Source organism: Erinaceus europaeus, chromosome 3 (assembly GCF_950295315.1).
Source record: "Erinaceus europaeus chromosome 3, mEriEur2.1, whole genome shotgun sequence".
Taxonomy (NCBI): Eukaryota; Metazoa; Chordata; class Mammalia; order Eulipotyphla; family Erinaceidae; genus Erinaceus; species Erinaceus europaeus.
The window spans coordinates 16,745,768-16,770,993 of record NC_080164.1 but is presented as its reverse complement, the minus strand read 5'-3'; the positions used below and the strand labels follow the sequence as shown (position 1 = coordinate 16,770,993).

Below are 25,226 nucleotides of genomic sequence, written 5' to 3'. Positions count from 1 at the left end.
AGTGAAGAAGTCAAATTTAGGGGCCAAGTAATAGTGCGCCTGGTTGAGCACACATGTTACAGTGCTCAAGGACTCAGGTTCAAGCCCCCAGTCCCCACCTGCAGGGGGAAAGCTTTGCAAGTGGTGAAGCAGGGCTGCAGGTGTCTCTGTCTCTCCTTCTCTATCACTTCCATCCCTCTTGATTTCAGGATGTTTTTATCCAATAAATAAATAAAGATTATAAAAAAATAAAAAAGAAGTCGAATTTGTAACCATGACATTGATGATGATGATAAACTGGCATAAAGAAAATTCTAGGGTCGGGGAGGTAGCTCAGCAGCAGAAAACCTGCCTCTTGTATGTGAGGTTTGGCCCTGGCACCACATGGGAGCAGCAGCAAAGGAGAGCTCCAGAGAGTGGAGCAATACTTTATGCTCCATCTATATATGTACGTATGTTTCTGTGTGTCTACCTACTTACCTCTACTTTTCCTCCTAAAAGTAGAAGAAAATGAGGCCCAGTGGTGGCACATCTGGTGAGTGCATGTGTTACAGTGTGCAAGGCCCCAGGTTCAAGCCCCCAACCCCCCACCTACAGGGGGAAAGCTTTGCAAATGGTGAAGCAGGGCTTCAGCTCTCTCTCTCTCTTTCTCTCTCTCTTTCTCTTTCTCTCTCTTTCTTCCCCTTCCTATGTCCCCCTACCTTCTCAGTTTCTGGCTGTCTCTATCCAATGAAGATAATAAACAAATTGAAAATAAATAAATAAATAAAATTAAAAGGAAAGGAGCTGGGGAGATATCTCAGTGACGATGCACATGTACAAATATATCTGAGACCCCGGGTTTGATCTCCAGCACCATATTTTTTAAAAAGAAGAAGAAAAAGAGAATGAAAGAAAGAGAAAGAAAGGAATGAGGGAAGGAAAGAAAGAAGGAATGGAGGGAGGGAGGAAGGAAAGAGAGAGAGAGATTGCTTCAGGTCTAGATAATATCATTGGTGAATTTTAGAAAACCTTTAAGGAAGAAATAATACTGAATTTGCACTTGCTTTTAGAAAATGCAGAAAGGAGAACAGTTGGTAGCTCATTGTGTTACCAAAACCTGATAAACACCTTACTCAAAAGGAAAATTAGAGCCCATGTTTCCCCATGAAAATAAAAGTAAGGATTCTCAACAAAATGTTAGTCAGTCGAGTAGCAATATGTGAAAGGAATCACACATGATAGCAAGCGAGGAATGCAAAGTTAGTTTCAAACTGGGAAATCAAAGTGTTCCCATGTTAACATGTTAACAAAATTAAGGAGGGAGGGAAAAAAAAAAGATGACTATCTAACAGGTACAGAAAAAGCATTTGGCCAGATCTAGTAGTCACTGATGATAAGAGTTCACAGAAAACTTGGAATGAGAAGAACATTTTTAATCTACAAAAAGACAAGTATGAAAAATTTCCAGCTAATAGCATGCTTAACCCTGAAATATTGAACATTAAGATGACGAGCAAAGGGGCTGGGTGGTGGCATCTTATAGACTGAGTGTGAGGATCTCACAAACTCAAGCCCCTGTTCCCACCTTCAGGGGGAAGCTTCATAAAAGGTGAAGTAGTGCCCATGTGGCGCGAAGCCCAAGGGCCTGTGTAAGGATCCCAGTTCGAGCCCCTGGCTCCCCACCTGCAGGGGAGTCCCTTCACAGGTGGTGAAGCAGGTCTGCAGGTGTCTGTCTTTCTCACCCCCTCTTGTCTTCCCCTCCTCTCTCCATTTCTCTCTGTCCTATCCAACAATGACGACATAAATAACAACAACAATAGTAACTACAACAACAATAAAAAACAACAAGAGCAACAAAAGGGAAAATAAATTAAAAAATATTTTTTAAAAGGTGAAGTAGTGCTGCAGTTCTCTCTCCCTCTCTCTCTCTCTCCGCCTCTCTCTCTCTCTTTCTCTCTCTCTCCCACACCCCTCCTTTACCTTTCAATTTATGTCTATCTTTTTCCACAATAACTTGTAAATAATTATGAGCAAGACAAAGATAAACACTCTCACCACTTCTATTTAACTTTGCACTGGAGTTCTAGCCAGTGCAATAAGACATGAAAAATTACTTATACAGATCAAAGGAACTAAATAAAATTGTCTTTTCTCTGCAAAAACCCTGAGAGGTTTTGAAGAAAGTCCCAAAGGATCTACAAGAAAATTAAAAAAGACACCACAATTCATGAATAAACTTAGCAAGCTTCAATGTACACATCTGATACAATATATATAATTCTCTAAAAATACTCAGAAAATTAAATTTAAAGTAATTAAACTTTAAATGTTTAAAGTTTAAATTAAAAAAATTTTAAACTTACAAAAATGTAAAATCCTAAAATATTTTAAAGCATTTTATCAAAGATATGAAAGGTCTTTATCTTAAAGAAAAAAAATGTTGGGAGAAATAAAATAAACTGTATTATAATTTAAAATATTGTTCATAGATTGGGAGTTTCAAATTATTAAAATGTCAATTGCCACAAATTGACTTTAAGGCAACACAGTCCCAATAAAGTCACAATCAGTTGTTTTGCAGAAACTGAGAATTATTTTTAAATGTATATGGGCATGCAAAGGTTTAGACTAGCCAAAGCTAGTCTAAATGGGAGGAATAAAATAAAAATTACTTTAAAAAATAAAATGGAAGGAAAAGTAGGAAGAGTCACATGACATGAATTCAAGTCTTATTAACTAATAAGGAAACAAGACAGCATGTCACTGGCCAAAAAGTTGCCACATTAGATCAGTGGAACAGAACCAAGTGCCAGAAAGAGAATTTACACACAGAAGATTGATTTTTCAGGCAGGATGCTAGATATCTAGAACTAGATACCTCTATGAAAAAAAATAAATCTAACATTTCTACCTCATACCACCCTCAAAATTTATTTCAAGATAGATCATAAATAAAGCCAAAAAATCTATGTTTATAAGGGAAAATACAGAATATATTTGTCTTATTCTTGGATTAGGCATACTTTTAAAATTAAATGGGTTTCATAAAAATGATGAAACAAATTTCTTTAAAAATAAAAACTCCTGGAAGTCGGGCTGTAGTGCAGCAGGTTAAGCGCAAGTGGTATGAAGCGCAAGGATCAGAGAAAGAATCCCAGTTCAAGCCCCCGGCTTCCCACCTGCAGGGGAGTCGCTTCACAGGGGGTGAAGCAGGTCTGCAGATGTCTATCTTTCTCTCCCCCTCTCTGTCTTCTCCTCCTCTCTCCATTTCTCTCTGTCCTATCTAACAACAACATCAATAACAACAATAATAACTACAACAACAATTAAAAAACCAACTTTTTATGGCAACTAAAGGGAAAATAAATTAAAAATAAAAATAAAAACTCCTATTCATAAAAAATATCTTGAAAGATCTGAGAAAGTGTCAGATAAAAAAAATATTCACAATACATTTAAGAACTTGTAGCCAGACTACATAAAAGACCTCTACAAATCTCAAACAATTTTTTTTTTTTTTTTGCTTCCAGGGTTATCGCTGAGGCTCGGTGCCTGCACCATGAATCCACTGCTCCTGGAGGCTACTTTTTTCCCTTTGGTTGCCCTTGTTGTTTTATTGTTGTTGTGGTTATTATTATTGTTGTTATTGATGTCACTGTTGTTGGATAGGATGGAGAGAAATGGAGAAAGCAGGGGAAAACAGAGGAGGGGAGAGAAAGACATACGCAGATTTGCCTCACCACTTGTGAAGAAACCCCCCTGCAGGTGGGGAGCTGGGGGGCTCAAACCAGGATGCCTACAAAGGTCTTTGCGTTTCGCGACATGTGCACTTAACCCATTGCGCTACCGCCCAATCCCTCATATCTTTTTTTTTAATTTACATCTTTTATTGTTGTTAAAAGAAAGACATTTACAGATCACAGCTATTAATAATCAAATCTTTAAAATAGGGAAGAGACAAACAATTGCTAAAAAAAAAAAAAAAGAAAAGAAAAAAAAGTGTGCCAATGACCAGTAAAACATCTTCCTCTCAGTCACTGGTTCTTATATGAATGAAAAATCAGGGAGTCTGATGGTAGCGCAGTGGGGTTAAGCATAGTTGGCGCAAAGCACAAGGACCAGAGGAAGAATCCCAGTTGGCGACCCTGCTCTGCAGCGGAGTCGCTTCACAGGCGGTGAAGCAGGTCTGCAGGTGTCTATCTTTCTCTTCCCCTCTCTGTCTTCCCCTCCTCTCTCCATTTCTCTCTGTCCTATCCAACAATGATGACATCAATAACAACAATAATAACTACAACAATAAAACAACAAGGGCAACAGAAAGGAATAAATGATTATTTTTTTTAAAAAAAGAATGAGAAATCAAACCAAGAATGAGATACTGTTCCAAATGAGCTCAAATGTGGAATTTTGGCAATAAGTAACTAAGTATCGGAGAGGCTGTGGGACACCTGGCGCTTTTGCCTGACACTGCTGAAGGGAGTGTGAACCAGGATCATCCCCAAAATGTCTATCAGCCTCTTGTAAAGTTCCACATACTCCTCCATTTGGCCCCAGATATCACAAGCTTGACTATTCCCCCAAGAGAAATGAAGTCTGTCAGCCAAAACTACTTTTCAAGAATGCCTATAGCAACTTTTCTCACAGTGGTAAAATGTTCAAAGCATCCCCCAAAATGTCAACAGGAGGCTGGATCAAGAGGTCGTAGTAGATTCATTCATCACACAGATTATTAGTCAAGATTTCAAATGAGTCAGTCACAGAAAGATGCCACAACATGGTGGAGAATCACAGATGCATCACATGGACTGACAGAAGCCAGACACACACCAAATGTATCCTGTGTTCTGTCACTTATACAGAGTTTAACAGAGGCAGAGCTAATCTTTGGGGATAGATACCAGAGTGGTAACTAACTATAGGGGCAAGCTCGGGCTACCTATGTTACCTATGGCTGTGTGTCTACCTATGTTATCTATGGCTGTGTGTCTACCTATGTTACCTGTGGCTGTGTGTCTATCTATGTTACCTATGGCTGTGTGTCTACCTATGTTACCTATGGCTGTGTGTCTATGTTACCTATGACTCTGTGTCTACCTATGTTACTTATGGCTGTGTGTCTACCTATGTTACCTGTGGCTGTGTGTCTACCCATGTTACTGATGGCTCTGTGTCTACCTATGTTACCTATGGCTGTGTATCTACCTATGTTACCGATGGCTCTGTGTCTACCTATGTTACCTGTGGCTATGTGTCTACCCATGTTACCTATGGCTGTGTGTCTACCTATGTTACCTGTGGCTGTGTGTCTACCTATGTTACCTATGACTCTGTGTCTACCTATGTTACCTGTGGCTGTGTATCTACCTATGTTACCTATGACTCTGTATCTACCTATGTTACCTGTGGCTGTGTGTCTACCTATGTTACCTGTGGCTGTGTGTCTACCTATGTTACCTATGACTCTGTGTCTATCTATGTTACCTATGGCTGTGTGTCTACCTATGTTACCTGTGGCTGTGTGTCTACCTATGTTACCTATGACTCTGTGTCTACCTATGCTACCTATGGCTGTGTATCTACCTATGTTACCTATGACTCTGTATCTACCTATGTTACCTGTGGCTGTGTGTCTACCTATGTTACCGATGGCTGTGTGTCTACCTATGTTACCTATGGCTCTGTGTCTACCTATGTTACCTGTGGCTGTGTCTACCTATGTTACCTATGGCTGTGTGTCTACCTATGTTACCGATGGCTCTGTGTCTACCTATGCTACCGATGGCTGTGTGTCTACCTATGTTACCTATGGCTGTGTGTCTACCTATGTTACCTGTGGCTGTGTCTACCTAAGTTACCTGTGGCTGTGTGTCTACCTATGTTACCTATGGCTCTGTGTCTACCTATGTTACCTATGGCTGTGTGTCTACCTATGTTACCTATGGCTGTGTGTCTACCTATGTTACCTGTAGCTATGTGTCTACCTATGTTACCTGTGGCTGTGTGTCTACCTATGTTACCTATAACTCTGTGTCTATCTATGTTACCTGTGGCTGTGTGTCTACCTATGTTACCTATGATTTACCTGTGGCTACCTATAATTACCTATGGTTACCTATAATTACCTATGGTAAGTGGGGTGGAGGGACCAGCATAAGGATGTAGAATGTTCCAGACTGTGGGGTGAGTACGCAAGTCCATGCATTCCTCAAAACTCATTGAGTTTGCTGCTCACTTCAGATCCATGAATGTAATCTTGCCAGGTTAAAAAAAGAGCTAATCGTGTCTAAAATACCTTAACCATGACAGGTATTATATAAGAGGAGGAGGAAAATTGCTCCTGATTATAAACTACTAAGAATAAGCTACCCAGTTTGATTCATGACAGAGGAGACGGCTTTCACACAAAAATCATAAATGTCAAGCGGGAAGACGGGCCCCTTAGCAGGAGGCAGAGAAGCACTATCGCTTCCTCCATTGTGTGGGTGAGGAAACCGAGGCCAGGAGAAGCTCCCAATGAGGTAGCCCAGTGGATAGAGCCACACTGCACATGTGTGACGTCCTGGGTTCCAGCCCCAGCACTACAGGGGAGCACCATGGACAGCACCAAGGGGGCTCCATGAAAGGTGGAGCAGTGCTAAGATCTCAGTCTCTTTCTCCCTCTCCCACAACCTCTTTCTCTGCATAGAATTTTCTGAATTGGACTAAGGAAGGCCACTCACTGGTATAGCACATGCACAAGGCAGAGAGAGGGAGAGAGAGAAAGAGAGAGGAAGTCCATTTCTTTAATGGCATCCATCCAGTCAGTGGGTGCTGGACCCCGTGGCTCCTTGTGTTTGGAGCTGACTTCATGAAGACTTTCCCAGAATACCTCTTGCTGGTCCTCACAGAGGCTCCGGAATATATCTGGTCCAGGGTGACTATCCCCAGTTTACAGATGAAGACCTTGCCTCCCTGAGGGGTTGGGCAGCCAGTCCTGCCGTCACTCCCAGTACCCCCAACTGCAACAGCAGGCAGCAAACCTGCTTGGGGCTTGACCTGTTTCCCACAGGCAGGGATGCTGGACCCCTTCCTGCTCCGTGGGAGGAGCTGGCCTCCCCAGAGGAACAGGCTGATCTGAACTGGGGAGAGTTAAGCAGTGGGGCGGCTGTGGGGAGCAGAGGGGAGTGGGCTGGGGGCAGCACAGCTTTGCAGAGGGGTAGGCTGCTTGCCAAGGCACCCCCTAACCAGGGACCCCACATCCCACAGATGGGGAGGGCCCACTGATTCTAGAAAGCACTCTGGGAATCAAGTGACAGAACAAAATCTCGCATGAAGCTGTGTTCTGCTTCTCTGCTTATGAAGAAAGGAGCCAGATGGCTGTGTGCTGGGGCCCTGGACAAAGCCACGGCCACCCTGAGGGTTGTCCCAGCACCTCTTCCTTCCTGTTAGGTCTTCCAGGAAGGGGGGGGGCAGATGCTTCCTAAGAGGAGACCCCTAAAATTATTTTTATTTTAAAAAATATTTTATGTATTCACTTATTGGATAGAGACCAAGAGAAACTGAGATGGAAGGTGGAAATAGAAAGGGAGCAGGGAAGAGAGATGCCCACAGCACTGTTTCAGCACTTGTGAGGTTCCTTCTGCCCACCTCCGATAGTGGGCGCTAGGGACTTGAACCCTTGCTCCTTGAGAATGGTGCCATGTGCACTCAACTGAGCATGCCGTTATCCTGTCCCTCAAATTTATTTTTTATTAGTGATTTAATTATGGTGAACTGGATCATAAGATGAGATGGGTATAATTCCACACTGCACTCACAACCACAGTTCTGTGCCCAACCTCAGTCCCACCCTCTGCTCTCCACCAAGGATAACCATCATAGCTCTCAAAAAGTCAGTTTGACTACTCTTTTTTCTCTTCACAAATCTGTGTCTCAGTTATTTATTTATTTATTTATGGGGGAGGGATTAATGGCTTACAATTAATAGTAAAATGCAGTAGTTGGCAACACTCTAACCCCCCACCTAGATCTTCCTCCACCATCATGTTCCAGGACCATGTTTACACATATGAACAAAAACATCCCATAGCTATCCTTCAAAGAAATGCAGGTCATTTGGTAACAGATTTCAAACTAGCTCAATAAAAGATCTTAAACACACACACACACACACACACACCTGGAGGATAACACTTCTTAACTTTACCTCTTTCCCCTCTCTCATATTTTGTTTTTTTAGTGCAGAGTTGGAGTGGGAGGTAGCAACATCTTTATGCAAAAAATTCTCACACCTGAAGCTCCAGGGTTTCATATTCAGTCCCAGGTACCACCAGAAGTCAGAGCTGACAAGTCCTCCAGTGAAAAGAAGAAAAGAAATAAGAAAGAAGGAAAGAAAGAAAGGAAGAAAGAAAGAAAGAAGGAAAGAGAAGGAGAGGAAGGGAGTTAAGAAAGAGAAAGAAAAAGAGGAAGGAAGGAAGGAAGGAAGGAAGGAAGGAAGGAAGGAAGGAAGGAAGGGCAAAAGAAGGGAAGAAAATAGTGTCAGGGGGTGAACCCACACTTCTTGGATACAGGACACCCTGAGCAATCTCCTAGACCCAATTAATTCTTTTTAAAAATGTTTTGTGTAAAAGAGGGGTAAGGAAAGAGAGAAGGAACAGCAGAGACACCACAGCACTGCTCCACCATCCACGGAAGGGGCAGCTTTCCATCTTTCCCTCCATCATCAGGAAAATGTTCACTTTCCTGCCTGACCTCTCTCCCTCCCTCCTTCTTGCTTTCTCTTCCAAATCCCCTCCCCCCCCGCCCCGCCCCCACAGTGAACAGGCTGTTGCTTTCTCACAAACCTCCTCCTGTCTCCTCTCTCTCTCCTCTGTCTCCTCTGTCACAAGAACGAAGACTGGCTACTTCAGATTCTAAAGGGTTTTGTCTGGGAGCCACTTACCACAGAGCTGAAATGCCAGCAAAGACAGGTGTGAAGTGGCAGTAAAGTTGAGAGAGAACTGGGGTTGGGAGCCCCCACCAGCCCCTGGGAAATGATAGCAACAGCCCCCGGGCCCTGTCCTGATGACCAGGAAGGGTCACTCATATGAGCCCTGCCACTGTTTGTCCAAACCCTCCCATATGGCGGCTTTCCACAGGTCCGGTTTCTTAGTAAGTTGCCCTCCACTGTTTCTCTGCAGTTTACTGGATTGGTTTCTGTAAGCCCTTTCTTAAAGTATCCAGAGTTAGATTTGAGCCTGCTCTGCTTGACTAGATTCAGCACATTTAAATCCCCTGGGGACTAAAGCAATGCTGTTTTACTGCCTTTGCAAACTGGGCCCCCATGTACATGCTTCTGCAGTGGCTGATTTTGTGTCCTGTCTGATATGGCTGCCTGAGATGGAGGCCTCGTGCCTGTGGAGGGCGGACTGACACCATGGTGGACAGCATCTCTACCTTTTCCTCTCAGTAGGCCTGCCCACCTCTGCCTCCACCCCCTTCTCACAGCCAGGTGGCTCTGGGAGGGCAGTCAGATGCCACAGGGGGAAGAGTCTTCTGATTACTGAGCACAGCAGGCCCTGCTGTGTGCTGCTCAGCTGACTGTGTTACCTGCGGGGAAAATTACTAGAAGCCCAGGCCCCGCCTCATTCTCCTCACCATTCTCCTTGGGCTGCCTTGGGGCTCATTGCTGAGGAGTTTTGGTTTTGCTTTGCTTTGTCTCTCGTTAGCGCTAAAATGTCTTTCTTTCCCATCTGTCTACTTTGCGTCTAAGCTCTGTATCAAGTCTGCTTTATTGCCTCTTTCTTATCATCTTGGAAATCCCTACACACACACACACACACACACACACACACACACACACACTTCACACCATCCTTCCCCTGACATCAACCCCAGGCATGCCCTAATCATACCAGTTCTCCTGGGATTTTTTGGGGGGTGGATAGGATGGCATAGTCCACTCCCTGTCCCCACCAATTGTCTCCTGGGTCTCAGTTCCGCTCAGCAGTGACAAGCCAAACTAATCCTCAGAATAGCACCAAGCTGTGTCCTGAACAAGCCTGTTAGAGTCTGCTGGTTTAGATTAGTGGGGGGGTTAAAAGCATTTTCCTTCCAATCACAAAAGTGTGGTCACTGAAAAAAAACTTTCAACTTGAATATATTCAATAAAAATTAAAAAGAAAAAAGATGAAGTCTGTTGCTTTAGAAAGCTCATTCCCCTGCGTCCAGAGAGAACCTTCTTTAATGCTAGAAGAGCTTTGTCTATTCACAGGATAATCAGGGGAGGCAGTTATTGTAAAGAGCCTATTATACATGATGGCTTTTCTTTCTCTTTATATCTTTTTTTTTTCCTTTTCTTTTTTGGTGTCACATTGACAAATGCTTATAAATTAATCCTAAATAAGAAGAAGCTTTAACTCATCCTATCCCTGCATTTCTCCTCATAGAATTACAACCTTCCTCCCTCTAAAAACACTGGTCTTTCTCCTTCCTTCTCTGTAGCTGTTTTCTGAATCCTGCCTCAGAGTCAGGGGTTGAACTGGTGGGATGGGAGCACACCTGACCCAGTCCTTCACCTCAAGTCTCTCAGGAAGTGGCTTCAGGCAGTGAGCAGCCTGAGCCATACCCGCCCATGCCCACAACCTGAGCAAGTTCTGACCAGCTGAGCTAGGCCAGCTGTGGGTGGTGTGAGTGTGAGGCTGGGGGACTTCGAGAGCGTAATTATTTCTGTCACTTGAGTGTGGAGAAGGAGTGGGCAAGCATAGAAGGAGAGACGGCACTCAGGCCTCCCCTCCAGCCAGGCTGATGGAAAACAAACCAACACATGGAAGGCAAGGAAGGGCCTGCTGTATATAGGAGAAAGGCCTGGGCATGACGGGCTGTTCTGGGGTCTTGGCTGGGGCAGGAGCCCCTGGGTCTGGCTGCAGACATGGCCACAGAAGGGGATGGCCACCTCCAGTTTCTGCTCAGGGTCCCCCTCAGGCCAGAGCAGAGCAGAGGAGCTGAGGAAACACACAGGGGGCAAGAAAGGCATTCATGGAGGAGGCCACCTCGCTATCCCTCTGCGGGGCCTTTAGAGGACCCCTCCCCCTCCCAGGGAGTGGAGTTGTGGCCTGTGACCTGCCTGCCTGAGCAGGAGGGCCAGTGATTCATCCTCCTTCTCCTCACCCTTCTCTCTTTCAATTTTTACTTATTTTTCTAGAGACAGAGAGAAGTTGAGAGGGGAGTGGGAGGCAGAGACAGAGAAAAAGAGACACCTGCAGAGCTGCTTCACCATTTGTGAAGCTTTCTTCCCACAGGTGGGGACTGGGAGCTTGAACCCAGGTCCCTGCACATGGTAACATGTGTGCTTTATAGGGTGCACCACTGTCTGGTCCCAGTTTCTTTCTTTTTATATATATATTTATGTATTCCCTTTTGTTGCCTTGTTGTTTTATTGTTGTTATTGATATCGTCGTTGTTGGATAGGACAGAGAGAAATGGAGAGAGGAGGGGAATACAGAGAGAGGGAGAGAAAGATAGACACCTGCAGACCTGCTTCACCATTTGTGAAGCGACTCCCTGCAGGTGGGGAAACAGGGGCTCGAACCGGGATCCTGTGGCCATTCCTTGCGCTTTGCACCACCTGTGCTTAACCCTGCTGTGCTACCGCCTGACTCCCCAGTTTATTTCTTTTTAAAGATGTGTGAGCAGAGCACTGCTCAGGCTGGCACATGTAGTGCCAGGAATGGGCCCTGGGCTCTTGGGCATGCCAGCACTGTGCTCCAACACTGCGCCAGCCCCCTGGCCTAGTTATTTCTTTTTATTCAGTGTCTGGGGTCAAACCCAGGGTTCTGCATAAGCACTTTACTGTGAACCACTTTTCTGACCCAATTCTTTTTTTTTTTTTTTTTTTTTTTTGTCATTCTCGGACTTCACTGCTCCAGGATGAGTTTTTTTTCCCCAGATAGCTAGAAACAGAGACAAAGAGGCAGAGAGTGAAAGAGAGTGAGAGAGAGAGAGAGAGAGAGAGAGAGAGAGAGAGAGAGACCACAGCAGCAAAGCTTTCTCCATTGAGGGGAGGTCATGAACATGGTGACAAAGCAGCACACTACCCAACTGAGCTATTGTTTCAGCCCCCCAGTTCTTACTTTTATGAGAGACAGGGATAAAATCGATACACCCCCAACAGCCATGCAGCACCCCTTTGCTCTGCCTATGGTGTCACCCCACCACATGGTGCCAGCAACCAAGTCCAAGGCCGCTCCCATGGAAGGTGTGCGCTCTGCCCTCTGAGCCCGGCCAGGCTCTGAGGTGCCCCCATGGTGGGGTGGGGGACTGGCACAGGGTCGTGGTGCTGGAGTCTGTGGTTAATACCTCCTCTCCCCGCAGGACAGTCCTTCTACTCCCGGGTGCTGGAGAACTGTGAGGACCTGGCCGACTTTGACGAGGTAGGAAACCCTGAGCCCCCCAGGGTGGGACCCTGCCCTGGACGCAGGCCTGGCTCTGGAATCACTGGGTCTCTATACTCGGCACTGTCAGGTCTATACTGTCACCAGCTGTGCCTGTGGATCTCCACCCCCACACCCTTTTCTACACTGCCTATCTTTCTTTCTTTTTTTTTTTTTTCTGCCTCTCTTTCTTACTGGTCCAGTAGGGGCCCTTTGCTGTCTGCTGTTGTGACACTGAACAGTTTGCTCCTGTTCAGTAAATCACCACTCCTTGTCCTCAGCCTTCCTTCCCTATTGACAGAGCTGGCTTTTCCTGACTGCTCAGCAGAAATTTCTCATGTGCGGTGGTTGCCAGCCCCTTGGGGGCCCTAGACATTGAAACTGTCTTCTCCTGCTTGGCCAGGATCTACTGACTGTCCCTCCCTCTTGCCTAAAAGCCCTTAATCCTGTGTTTTCCAGTTTTGTTAAGTCTTTCCTTTCCTTTATGTGAAAATACAAGTCCCTACAGGGTTGTTTTTTTTTTATATAAATTTTTTTTATATTTATTTTATTTATTTATTCCCTTTTGTTGCCCTTGTTGTTTTATTGTTGTAGTTATTATTATTGTTGTCGTTGTTGGATAGGACAGAGAGAAATGGAGAAAGGAGGGGAAGACAGAGAGGAGGAGAGAAAGATAGACACCTGCAGACCTGCTTCACCGCCTGTGAAGCGACTCCCCTGCAGGTGGGGAGCCGGGGGTTCGAACCGGGATCCTTATGCCGGTCCTTGTGCTTTGCGCCACCTGCGCTTAACCCGCTGCGCTACAGCCCGACTCCCCAGGGTTTTGTTTGTTTGTTTGTTTGTTTTTGTTTTTTGTGCATTGTCAAGGCCTCTCATGTGCTTAATCTCACTGTTCTGAGTTGACTTTTTCAGAGACAAAGAGAGAGGCAGACAAAGAGAGAGGGAAAGAGAGACCATAGTCCTGGAGCTTTCTCTATGTGAAAAAAACAACAACAAAACTAGATATAAAAACTAAAACTAACTGCAAAGAAAAAAAGAATAAAGGGGGTGGGGAGACAGCATAATGGTTCTGTAAAAGCCTTTCAAGCCTGTGGCTCTGAGGTCCCAGGTTCAATCCCCAGCATCACCATAAGCCATAACTGAGCAGTGTTCTTCTGTCTGTCTCTCTCTCTCTCTCTCTCTCTCTCTCTCTTTATCTTTCCCTTTGTATCTACCCTTTCTCATTAAAATAAAATAAATAAAATATAAAAAAGAGAATAGAAAAATGTAGTAACAGGGCTCATTGGGTGAGACCAATGGTGAGACCCCAGCCAGCAGAGCTATTTCTCTGGCTCCGTTCCTACATTTTCTGGTTTTGTTTTTTCTTCTGTTACTGTTTGTTTTTGCAGTTGTTGTTGTTGTTTGTTTGTCTGTTACTTTTAGAGAGAGCCAGACAGGGAGAAAGAGAGTGAAAGAGACCACAGCAACCCCATCTTCCTTCAGTGCGGTAGAGGCCAGGCTTGAACCTAAGAATTGCACACTTGGCAAAGCAACGCACTATCCAAGTGAGCAATCTCGCCAGCCCCATTTTCTGGTTTTGTAGTTACATCTTGGACACTGTATTTGGTGTCATGGAGGGTCCAGTTTTATGTTTCCCCAGAAGGAGACACTTCACCTAGCATCAGCTAACTAAGTGTCAACCATCTTCTGTCCATCTGTTGTATGTTGACTCCATGTCTGTACCTTCTGTTCCAGCCTTTCAGTCGATTTGTTCTGATGCTGCCACACTCATTAATATGACTGTCTGTGCGCCTTAACATCTACTCAAGCAAGCCCCCTCTCTTCACTCCTCTTGCTTTAAAGTTGGCCAGCCTGGAGACTTTACTTTCCCAGATTAATCATAAAGTAAGTTTGTCAAGTCCTTCCAAAAAATAACTGGAACTTGACTTAAACTTTACTGAATTGAAAGCTTGACTTGAATGGCTGGGAGACAGCTCTCTTGATAGAATGCACACTTTCCCATGGAAGCATTTGCACTGGTGAAGCTTCATGGGTGTCGGAGCCACACCGTGGTGTCTCCCCCTTTGTGTCTTTCTGCACTGAGTTTACATTTTCCCCCTTACTCTTCTAGGCAGTTTTCATTGCATCTAGGTTTATATATAGTGCCTCCCTGGTTATCGCTGGGGCTTGGTGCCTGCACTACAAATTCACTGCTCCTGAAGGCCATTTTTCCCATTTGTTGTTATTGTTGGATAGGACAGAGAGAAACTTTTCTTTTTATATAGGACAGACAGAAATTGAGAGAGGAGGGGAAGATAAAGAGAGGGAGAGAAAGATAAACACCTGCAGACCTGTTCCACAGACCTGTTTGTGAAGCGACCCCCTGCAGGTGGGGAACTGGGGGCTTGAACCAGGATCCTTTGAGCCAGTCCTTGCACTTTGGACCATGTGCATTTAACCCAGTGCACCACTGCCTGGCCCCATTTTTTAAAATTTTATTAGCACAGGTTTTATCACAATGTCTTAAAACTGTTTTAAAGTCTTTGTTGTGCCTGTAGTCAGGTTTTCTTCCTTTCCCCAACATTCATTTATCGCATTCATCTTTCCTAATAATTGGCTTTAGGTTTTGTGAATCTGTCCTGATGTTACTGCTATTTTCCATCTCCTTGATTTCTTAACTGTATTTTTTTCTTTCTGTTTATCTGCCCTCTGACATTTTCTCCAACTTCTTTAGCTAAGTGCAAAGCCTGCTATTTTTAACTTTTCTTAATAAATGCAGGTAAAGCTATCACATTTACGCTACATTTAGTTTTTACTGTATCCTACACAACTTTGTAGTGTTTTCGCTATTATTCAGTTTTAAGTGTCTCATATCTCCCTTTAAACCCAAGAGTAATATGTTATTTGGCTTCCAAATACACATGACTTTTCTTAGCTTCTCACACTCTTCAGTTCTATAATTTTGTTCCACTGTGATTACAGAAAATCAGTTGTTTGATATTAATCTTTTGGAATGTATCGACACTTGTATTGTGGCCCAACTCACAATCACAGGTGTTCCTTCCTCTTGGAAAGATTGTCTTCAGGATAGAAATTTCTATACCGTGCAATATCAGCTACAACAGACTGATAATAGAATTCAGTTCTTTACATTTCCTTCTTATTTTTCTCTGCTTGTTCTAGCAGCTTTAAAAATTATTGCAGGTGCCAGGCAGTGGGTTCAAGCCCTTGGTTCTCCCCTCCAGGGGGAAAGCTTCCTGAATTGAAATAGGACTGCGGGTGTATCCAGGGGGAAAGCTTCCTGAATTGAAATAGGACTGCGGGTGTATCCAGGGGGAAAGCTTCCTGAATTGAAATAGGACTGCGGGTGTATTCTGTCTCTTTCCCTCTCTGTGCACCCCTCCCTTTTCAATTCCTCTCCATCTCTATCCAATAATGAATAAAAAAAAATTTTTTTTAATCAGTTGCTTATAAAAAATACTCAAATCGGTTGCAATAAAATCTACATCCACTGGGTTGGGGGAGATGCCACATGGTGTTGCCTGAGGCCCAGATTCAACCCCTGGCACCACGACATCCAGATCAGAACAATGCTCTTGTCTTTCTCTCTTTCTCATGGAAATCCAGAAATAACATCTTAGTAAATTTGACAACTACGATTCTTGGTTTGCATATTCCTCCCTGCAGGTCTTGCTGCCTGCTGCTTAATGTATTTTGAAACTGCAGCAGGGGTCCTCTGCACCTTTGTGTTGATAATATGAAAGAGACAAACACATTTGTACTTTCAGGTCTTAAGCAATTTGGTCAACGACATTTGGCAAATACATTCATGTAACCACCTCTCTGTGGAGCGCAGATTGGCAAGCCACAGCCCATGGGCCAGGTCCAGATTTACGTTTTTCCTTTTAATGTTCTTTAATAATTTTCTTATCTCTTGTGATGCTTTTGCATCAATATTGATGTATTTCAGATATTAACATTACTATCAGTTTATTCTGATTCATCTGCCTGGTATATTTTTAGTTCTTTTATTTTTGGTACATCTTTTTTTCATATTTTTATTTTCAGTGTTCCTGTAGTCTTAAAAGCAAGTGTGTCTTATCAAAACTGGTATTATTACATCTTATTTTGTTATGCAATGTGTCCCCTTTGATCCCGTTTACCTATTTAGATCTGTTACAACTGCTGTCATTATAAGGTTCATTTCTTTCTTTCTTTTTTAACCATTCACAGCTCAGCTCTGGCTGGTGGTGGTGCCAGGGATTGAACCTGGGACTTCTGGTGCCTGAGGCACAAAAGTCTGCTATGCAAACCTCTGTGCTACTTCTCTGGTCCTCTACTACTATCTTACTTCACATGTTTCACTTCTTGTTTGCTTCTTTCTTCTCTCCAACTTTCCATCGTGTGGGTCATGTTTCCTTCTACTGGAGAATTTTACATTCTACTTTTGTTTTCAGAGTAGTTGCCCTGACTCGTGTTCATGCAGCTCTGTTGATACGTTAGATAAATTAATGATCATAGTTCCCTCTTATCAGGACAAGGACTTCAGTTTTCTCAAGTGCCCTAGAACCCCAGCCCACACCCTCTTGCTGAAAGTGTGTAGATGCTAATTCTAGCTTCCTCTGAAGGTGGATTTGTTTTTCTTTTATTTGTCCTCACCTTCGTTTTTGATTTTATTTTAAATTTATTTTCCCTTTTGTTGCCCTTGTTGTTTTTCATTATTGTTGTAGTTATTATTGTTGTTGTAGTTGTTGGATAGGACAGAGAGAAATGGAGAGAGGAGGGGAAGACAGAGAAGGGGAGAGAAAGACAGACACCTGCAGACCTGCTTCACTGCTTGTGAAGCAACTCCCCTGCAAGTGGGAGCCGGGGACTTGAACTGGGATCCTTTCGCCGGTCCTTGCGCTTCACGCCACGTGCGCTTAACCTGCTGTGCTACCGCCCGACTCTGGTCCTTTTTGATTTTTAAGACAACTGTCATCTTATCCAAGATATTTCATCATATTTGCTTCTCTTATCTCTTGGCATTGTGTTTCTTCCCTTTTTTTCCCTTCTGGGTATAAATTTCTTTTTCTATTCGTGATTTAATAATGATTAACAAGACTGTAGGAGAAGAGGGGCACAATTCCGCACAATTCCCAGCAGCAGCAGCAGCAGCGTTCCATATTCCATCCCCTCCATTGGAAGTTTCCCTATTCTTTATCCTTCAGGGAGTATGGACCACAATTCTTTATGAGGTGCAACAGAAGGAAGGTATGGCTTCTGGAATTGTTTCTCCACTGAGCATGATCATTGGCAGGTCAATTCATACCCCCAGCTTGTTTCTGTCTTTCTTGACTGGGACAGGGATCTGGGGAAGTAGGATTCCAGGACACATTGGTGAGGTCGTCTGCAGGGAAGTTAGGATGGGCATCATGGCAGTGTCTGCAACTTGGTGGCTGAAAGGCAGTAAGATATAAAGCAGAGCAAATTGTTTAATAATCAAGAACCTGAAGGTAAGAATAGAGCAGATGGAACTTAAGGGTCTTCATATGGGAAAAGCTAGGAAGCCTATTTGGGGTATATTCAAAGGGACCCATTATTTCAGTAGTTTTTGCTGAGCCTAGTAGCTAACATGCAGGTGGGTTAAAAGTACTGTCTGGGGAAATGGTGTCTTGAGTTGAGAATAGAACTAGAAAGCTGGATCAGGGCAGAGAGTAGCTCCCAGACATGAGGAGTGCATATAAATACCATTAACCATACCCATTAACCATACCATACCCAGATATGAGGAGTACATACAAATACCAATATGCATATAAATACCATTAACTGTAAACCCCAATGATCTGATCTAGGGCCCATGTCTATTCATATTAAGCACAGGAGCCTGTGTAACCTCTGCATTCCTGTCAGTCTGAGCTCGCATTCCATGGTCACAGCTAGGAACATCCTAGGCTGCATTCATTTAAGGACCCGTCTTCTTCAAGTGGCAGAGTAGGTTGATCTAGCCTATTAACTTATAGTCTTATAAATCACTACTTACTCAGTATAAGAGAGGAAAATATATTGAATATCTTGAGCTCTTCAAATGCATAGATTTCAGTTCAGAATACATATTCCTTTAATCTCAGCACTTAATGTTTCAAATTTGCAAACTGATTGAATACTAACACTAGGCTTACATTGTTAATGCATTTTCAATAATAACTTTTTCTTGAAATATTAAATAACCTATAATCATAGACCAGGGAGACCAGAAGCAACCGATTCTGCCATTATCTATGATAGAGTTACTTGTAAATAGCACAAACGACATAAATCATGGTAAGGTCTTTTATGGTACAATAAATTCTAACCATGGGATTTGCAAAGTAAACCAAGCTCCTAAATAACTTGGCTATAGTTTATCTATTGCCTTCTTAAACTCTAAGACAGCAAGGAATCTTCCTCATTCTCTTTAAAATCCTTGTTTCTTCTTATGTGATCACATCCTCCAAAAGCATTTTCAGGATGTGAGGGCAATCTGGCTGCAACATGTGTCACCCCATTGATCACCAGGGTTGATTCAGCTGATCTGGCTGGCTAGGCGGGTGTCCCCTTCCTCCCTCACCGCTCCATGTGTGTCCTTCCCGAAGCTGTGTGCTTGGTCGAAGAGGAAGGCCTTCCCCTAATAGAGACGGACCCGCCTTGGGTTGAGGGTCTACGAGTAGCTATGCTTCTCTGCTAGAACCTCCAAACAAGCTCTCAAAAACGTTTTCAGTTTTGACCTGTGTGTAGCAAACCTGGAACTCTACATCTGAGAATGTTTTCCTTATGCCATCAGATTGGAAGAGGTTCAGATCTGAGATAGAAACTGCAGGCTTAAAGTTTGTTTCTTCAACAAAGATACTCTCTGTTGCTGCTGAGAAGTCAGAAAGTCCTCTGGTTCTTGGACCTTTGTGAACTTTTCTTTCTCTCTTGGGGCGGCGGGGGAAGCATGATTATTTTCTCCTGAATGGTCTCAAATTTTGTTAAAATGTGTCAGATTGTGGGGCTTCTTTATCTCTCCTGTTTTGCACACCTTTGTCAGCCCCATCCAATTTAAGACCTTTTTGTGGGTGTTGCACAGCTCTGGCTCTGTTATGATTACTTCAGGCAGCCCTTTCTTTCAGCTTTTATATTGTCCTTTCCTCTGTAGCTCTTATTATCAGACACCAGTGCTTTCACTTACCTCTTAAATCTCTCTCTCTCTCTCTCTCTCTTTCTCTCTCTCTCTCTCAAGGAAATACTGTTTTACAAGACTGTTGTTTCAGGGGTCTAGTTTCACATCTCCTCAAGATATGTGTACTCCTGGCCCCCCATCGATTCACTGTTCTCTTTCAACCTTTCCCTGTTGTCTCCTGAGCTAGTGCCTCATTGCCTCATGCTACTCCCCCCCCTCCCCCCCCCCCCCCCCCGCTCACTCTCTTGCTCTCTTGCTGTGATTCTTTGTCCCTGTCTCTCACCACGAGTCCTGCTCTGTGAGTCCACCTGTGCTAATGACCTTTCCAGGCAGTAGATGCTGTTGGCTGTACTGTCTTCCTTTGACAGAAATGCCTCTCTCACAGGGTCTCTGTGGAAGCCTGGCTGTGTGGATCCCTCATTGAAGGGCAGACATGAGCCCCAGGGGACACAGGACACAACATTAACAGGCGGGCCTCCTCTCGGAGCCTTCCGGGAGATGTGCGGTTGACAGAGGATGCCTACTTTGGGTTGGTTGCGGGCAGTGTGAGCAGCTGGCCCATCAGCCCCTATTGTCATCATTTGTCACTCGCCTAGCTGGCTGTCACCCCCTATTCAGCAAGGGAGCAGACAGCCTTGAAGAGTACTGCTTTGAGATATCTCCAACTCGCTCTCCACCCACCTCAAGTTGGTTACCTACCCTTGCACCCTTCACCCAAATAGAAGCTTAAACAGCCTTGGCTTCTCTCCCCTATCCTGTACCCCAGCTCCTCACAGCCCTTTTTCTAGCTGGTGCTTCCTGAGACCCATATTGCCCTCTTCTGCAGTGTCACCAGGGCTGACTTGGGGACAAGAACCTGTAGTCACATCTGCTGTGAACTCCCAGAATAGCCACCCCACCTCTTTCCTGAGCCGCCTCTCCTATCTGTGAAGACCCCCATTTGAGTTCAGTAACTGGCTAAGCAGCCCCTAGAGCAAGAAACATACACACACACACACACACACACACACACACACACACACCCGCAGACCACTCTCCCCTGCCCTGCCTCTGCGGGGACACACAGCCAGGTCTCACCTTCTCACCTAGGCTGGGAGCAACCACAACCACCCCAGACTGTGGCCAGCCCATCACCCCGGGAACACAGTTGTCCCTGCCTCCTCCTGTGTCTCCACAGGACAGTAAATTCCTCCTTCGCTATGAGTCCTGACACTAAGGTGGCTGTGCTCTGGCATTCCCCCTCTTGGATGCTGCTTTTCAGCATCTGGGCCCAGGCTCTCTGTCTGTCAGGTAGAACCTGGACAGGAGTGAAACCTCTGTGCAAATGACAATGTGAGGGGCTTTGACTGTGGAACCACTGCTGCTGCGGGCTCAGTCAGCTGCGTGGCCTCAGGCTTCCTAGCAACCTGATCAATGTTCCCCCCAAAGTGAGGACCCTGGCTGTCAGGATGGCCCTGTGGCCTCTGCCCCTGATTGGTCACCATCCTGCTATCCTGCTCCCTGGGACTCAGCAAGTCTCCCAGGGAACATGTCCACCTGTCCCTCAGGCCCATAGCCAGCAAGCAACCTGAGAGGCCTCCCCAAGGGCAAAGCCACCCCTTTCCATTAGCTGAGTCCTGATATCTGAGCCCTGGGTGTACATGACATTCAGAGTTAATCACCGTGTCCTTCCTCTTCCCAAGGCTGTCTGGCACGGGACAGGAGGAAGGGCAGGCCCTGCTGCCCCTGAGCCCGGGGCCCTGTCTGAGCACCCACTGGGTGCTGGACACCAAGGCAGTGACACCCAAAGAATGGGCAGCAGGAGGGCAAGTAGCTGGGGGCAGAAAGCAGATGCTGACAGAGACGCTCACACCTGCAGAAGCTCTGGGCACTAGTTGTCACATGGGGAGCCCTCAGGCCCTTATGGAGTGGAGACTGCCAGGCTGCGCTCAGGTCCTCACACACTCCAGAGACTCGCCCTCACTCCCCAGCCTGATGGGCAGCCCTGTTGGAAGATGGTACCCTGGGGCTGCCCCCAGAGCCAGCATATACTCTTCATCCCATCTCCATGGCAACACAGGTGCTAGAACTTGGGCTCAGAGAGCCAGTGTCTCCCAAGGTGAAGAAGCTGAAGCAGCAAAGGCAGGATGCTAAGTCCACGCTTAGGTCAGACTCTCCCACTGTCCCTGCGGAGCCCTTGCTGGAGTTTCTCCATGCTCGCTGCCTCCACTTCTGAGCAGGTGACCGGGCCCAGCCAGTAGGGTGCACCCTCAGTGCAGGGGAGGCAGCCCTCCCACCCCCCTGCTCAGGGAGGCCCAGGGTCTCGCCTCTTTCAACCAGGAGCAGCACCCCTCTTATTCCTGTCCCCTGTCTGGAGTAGACAAACCTTAAACTGCCCCTGACTGGGCCCCGGAAGAATTGGGCTATGAGTAAGCGGTTCTAGGGACAGCTTGGGAAGGGAGCCTCAGATGCCTTTTTGCAACACTTCCGAGGCCTGTGGCTTCCCACAAGGTCTCTCAGCTCAGCCTGATGTGTCTAGGACCAGCTCAGTGAGGAAACACACACCAGTCTGAGAGGCGAGCCTGGGGTGTGAACTGTCCAAGGTATGAACGATCTCTATGACATGGTGGGGGCTCTGCCTCTCCAGGCCTCAGACGTCCCTTCCATAAAATGCAGCATATCCTCTGTTCTATCTGCCTGGCAGGGCTGTGGCAGTGGAGTAAGACAAATAAAGCCAATGAGAGCCCAAGGCCTAGGGCCACAGAAGACCAAGCAGGGTCACATCAGCTTTTACAAGGAGGGAAAGGCTTTAGTGCAGTTTGAAGCGTAGTGGAGGCAGAAACAATGATCAGATCTACTGCCCTGTTGCTTTTTCTTCTCTTTTTTAAAATTTCTCTTTTTTAAATTTTTGTTTATTTATTTATTTCCTCTTTTGTTGCCCTTGTTGTTTTATTGTTGCAGTTATTCTTGTTGTTGTTATTGATGTCATTGTTGTTAGATAGGACAGAGAGAAATGGAGAGAGGAGGGGAAGACAGAGAGGGGAAGAGAAAGATAGACACCTGCAGACCTGCTTCACCACCTGTGAAGCGACTCCCCTGCAGGTGGGGAGCCAGGGGCTCGAACCAGGATCCTTAAACTGGTCCTTGCACTTTGTGCCACGTGTGCTTAACCCACTGCACTACCGCCTGACTCTCCCCTTTTTTAAATTTCTTTATTGGAGGATTAATGGTTTACAGTCAACAGTAAAGTACAATAGATTCTACATGCATAACATTTCCACATAGCCCTGTTTCTGTTTCAAGGTATATTTATACAGATTGAAGGAGGGACTCTACCTTGTCTATCTCTTAAAGCTGGGAGGCAGGTTTCAGAACAAACGGTATGGGGGTCTTGAGAAGGCAAATAGGAAGCAGGTCTCAGTATGAGAGGATGGAGACCTTGAGCTCCTTAAGTTATACGGCTTCCTGGATGCTGATATTTCTGTGTGTTTCCTCCCAAAACACACCTTGCAACAGGTTTTAGACTCTTCTCTCTGTTTTGAAGGTAAAAGTACATGCAAAATATGCAAAATAAAATAGAAAAAGAACCAAAAAATATCTCAGAAAGCAAAACACTACACCTAGACCTTCTGCACATGCATACCAGAAAAGATAAAAAGGTGGAGAGCATGCAGTGGAATCCCCCCCACTAACTCCTGCCCTAATAACCACCTTTGAGAAGAAAATATGGGAAAAATAATGAGAAATCAAGGGACATATCTCAGTGGTTTTGCAGGCAGGAACAAGCAAGGGAAGGACGGGTCTAGGGAGTGGGGAATGTGGGAGGACGCTATGGGAGCCCGAGATTGAGGGTCTGATGTCAGGGAGCTAGAGGAGACTGGAAATGCTGCCGCCTTCTGCAATTTATTTATTTATTTTTCTCTTTTGAGAGAATGAAAGAAAGAGACAAATACTTAAAGGGGAAAAAAGTGAGCCATTATTGTTTGTTGCACGTCAGGTAGCCCTGTCTCTTTAGAGCTATGGTTTCAAAGTCCATGTCTCGGCTCAGCCCAGGGTGAGGGGGCAGTTGCGGGGGTGGGGGTGTGTGAGAGACAGACAATGCTTTAATAACAATGGGTGGAAAACGGAGCCTGGAAATGGTGTCTTCTTTCCCAGAGACTGGAACTTGAGAGCCTCCATTTAACCTACAAGGAGAGAAGGGGAGAGAGGGAGGGACCCAGACTGTGTCTGGCCAGCAGCCAGCAGAGGACTCTGCCTGGGGAGGGGATGGAGAGGAGTGGAGGAACACACATGGCGCCCACTCCGAGCCAGTTGGGTTTGGCTCAACACAGGCCCTATGGGGACAAGAGCCCACAGCAGAGCCCAGAGCAGCAGCAGTGCTTGTAGGAAGGCAGAGGCAGGGAGAGCCCTCTGAGGCTCAGCAGGCTCTTCTCACCCCAAGTGACGAGTGACTGTGGTTGGGGTTGGAACCAGAGCCCAGGACACTTGCAAAGTGGATACAGCTCAGTCAGGCCAGTGGGGAGATGAACCCTGGACAGGGATGGGCCATGCCCTCTGGACCCAGAGGAGGGAGATCCTGGCTCCAGGGTATGGAATCTAGGGGAGTCTGGCCTCACCTGCCTGTTTCTGCTCTACTTGGATGTTGAGGACCAAAGGTTTCGGGGATCCATGCCTCTGTTTCTCACTGGCCTGCACCCTAGCACAGGACTTGAGAAGCACTGCAGAGTGAAAGAATGAGCAAAAGGATCAAGTCAGGTCTTTAAATTCTGGGGCAAATTGCCGGAGGTCCAGGGTAAACGGCTGAGAGGTGCAGACACTGCTGCCAGGGCCAAGTGCAGAGCTGGTGAACTGGTCACAGCTCCACCACACCCTGGGCCGTCAGATCCCCTCAGACAGAGGTCCTCTTATACTCTGTCCATCACCTGTCCTTAGGCCAGCTGCCACAGTTCCATCACAGGCTGCAAAAACAGATCTGTGTCTATCCCAAGTGTGCCTGGGAGCTAAAGCAGGATATAGAAGGCCCCTGTATCCCTGACCACAGTGCCACACACAGAGCCTGCCACACATACTATGCCCAGCAGATGTGCCAGGTGCTCAGCAAGCATGCCAGGTGCCCAGCAGACACACTCCAGGTGCCCAGCAGACAAACTCCAGGTGCCCAGCAAACACTCTAGGTGCTGTACTAACACACCAGGTCTCAGAAAATATTCTTGATGCTCAACAAATGTTGGCAGCTGAGTGAGCCTTGTGTGCCTGTGACAACTTGAGTGGTGTGTTCGGCCCCTCTGCCCTCTGCCCCTCTGTCCCTCTGCCCCTCTGCCCTTCTGCCCATCTGCCCATCTGCCCTTCTGCCCCTCTGGCCCTCTGCCCCTCTGCCATCTGCTCCTGTGCCCATGTGCCCCTCTGCCCTCTGCCCTCTGCCCTTCTGCCCCTCTGCCCTTCTGCCCCTCTGCCCTTCTGCCCCTCTGGCCCTCTGCCCCTCTGCCATCTGCTCCTGTGCCCATGTGCCCCTCTGCCCTCTGCCCTCTGCCCCTCAGCCCTTCTGCCCCTCTGCCCCTCTGCCCCTCTGCCCTTCTGCCCCTCTGCCCCTCTGACCCTCTGCCCTTCAGCCCATTGCCCTTCTGCCCCTCTGCCCCTCTGCCCTTCTGCCCTCTGCCCCTCTGCCCCTCTGCCCCTCTGCCTTTCTGCCCCTCTGCCCCTCTGCCTTTCTGCCCCTCTGACCTTCTGCCCTTCAG

At 46.1% G+C, this 25,226-nt stretch overlaps 1 protein-coding gene across 5 annotated transcripts in view; it reads left to right on the top strand.

Annotated features, from left to right (window-relative positions):
• The window catches only part of OTOF (otoferlin), an 89,903-nt gene that overhangs the window by 7,255 nt on the left and 57,422 nt on the right, over window positions 1–25,226 (top strand). For all 5 annotated transcript variants that reach the window (XM_060186704.1, XM_060186702.1, XM_060186703.1 and 2 more), the window contains exon 2: window positions 12,292–12,350. In XM_060186704.1, the coding sequence (XP_060042687.1) occupies window positions 12,292–12,350 (59 nt within the window). The remainder of the gene's footprint in view (window positions 1–12,291; window positions 12,351–25,226) is intronic.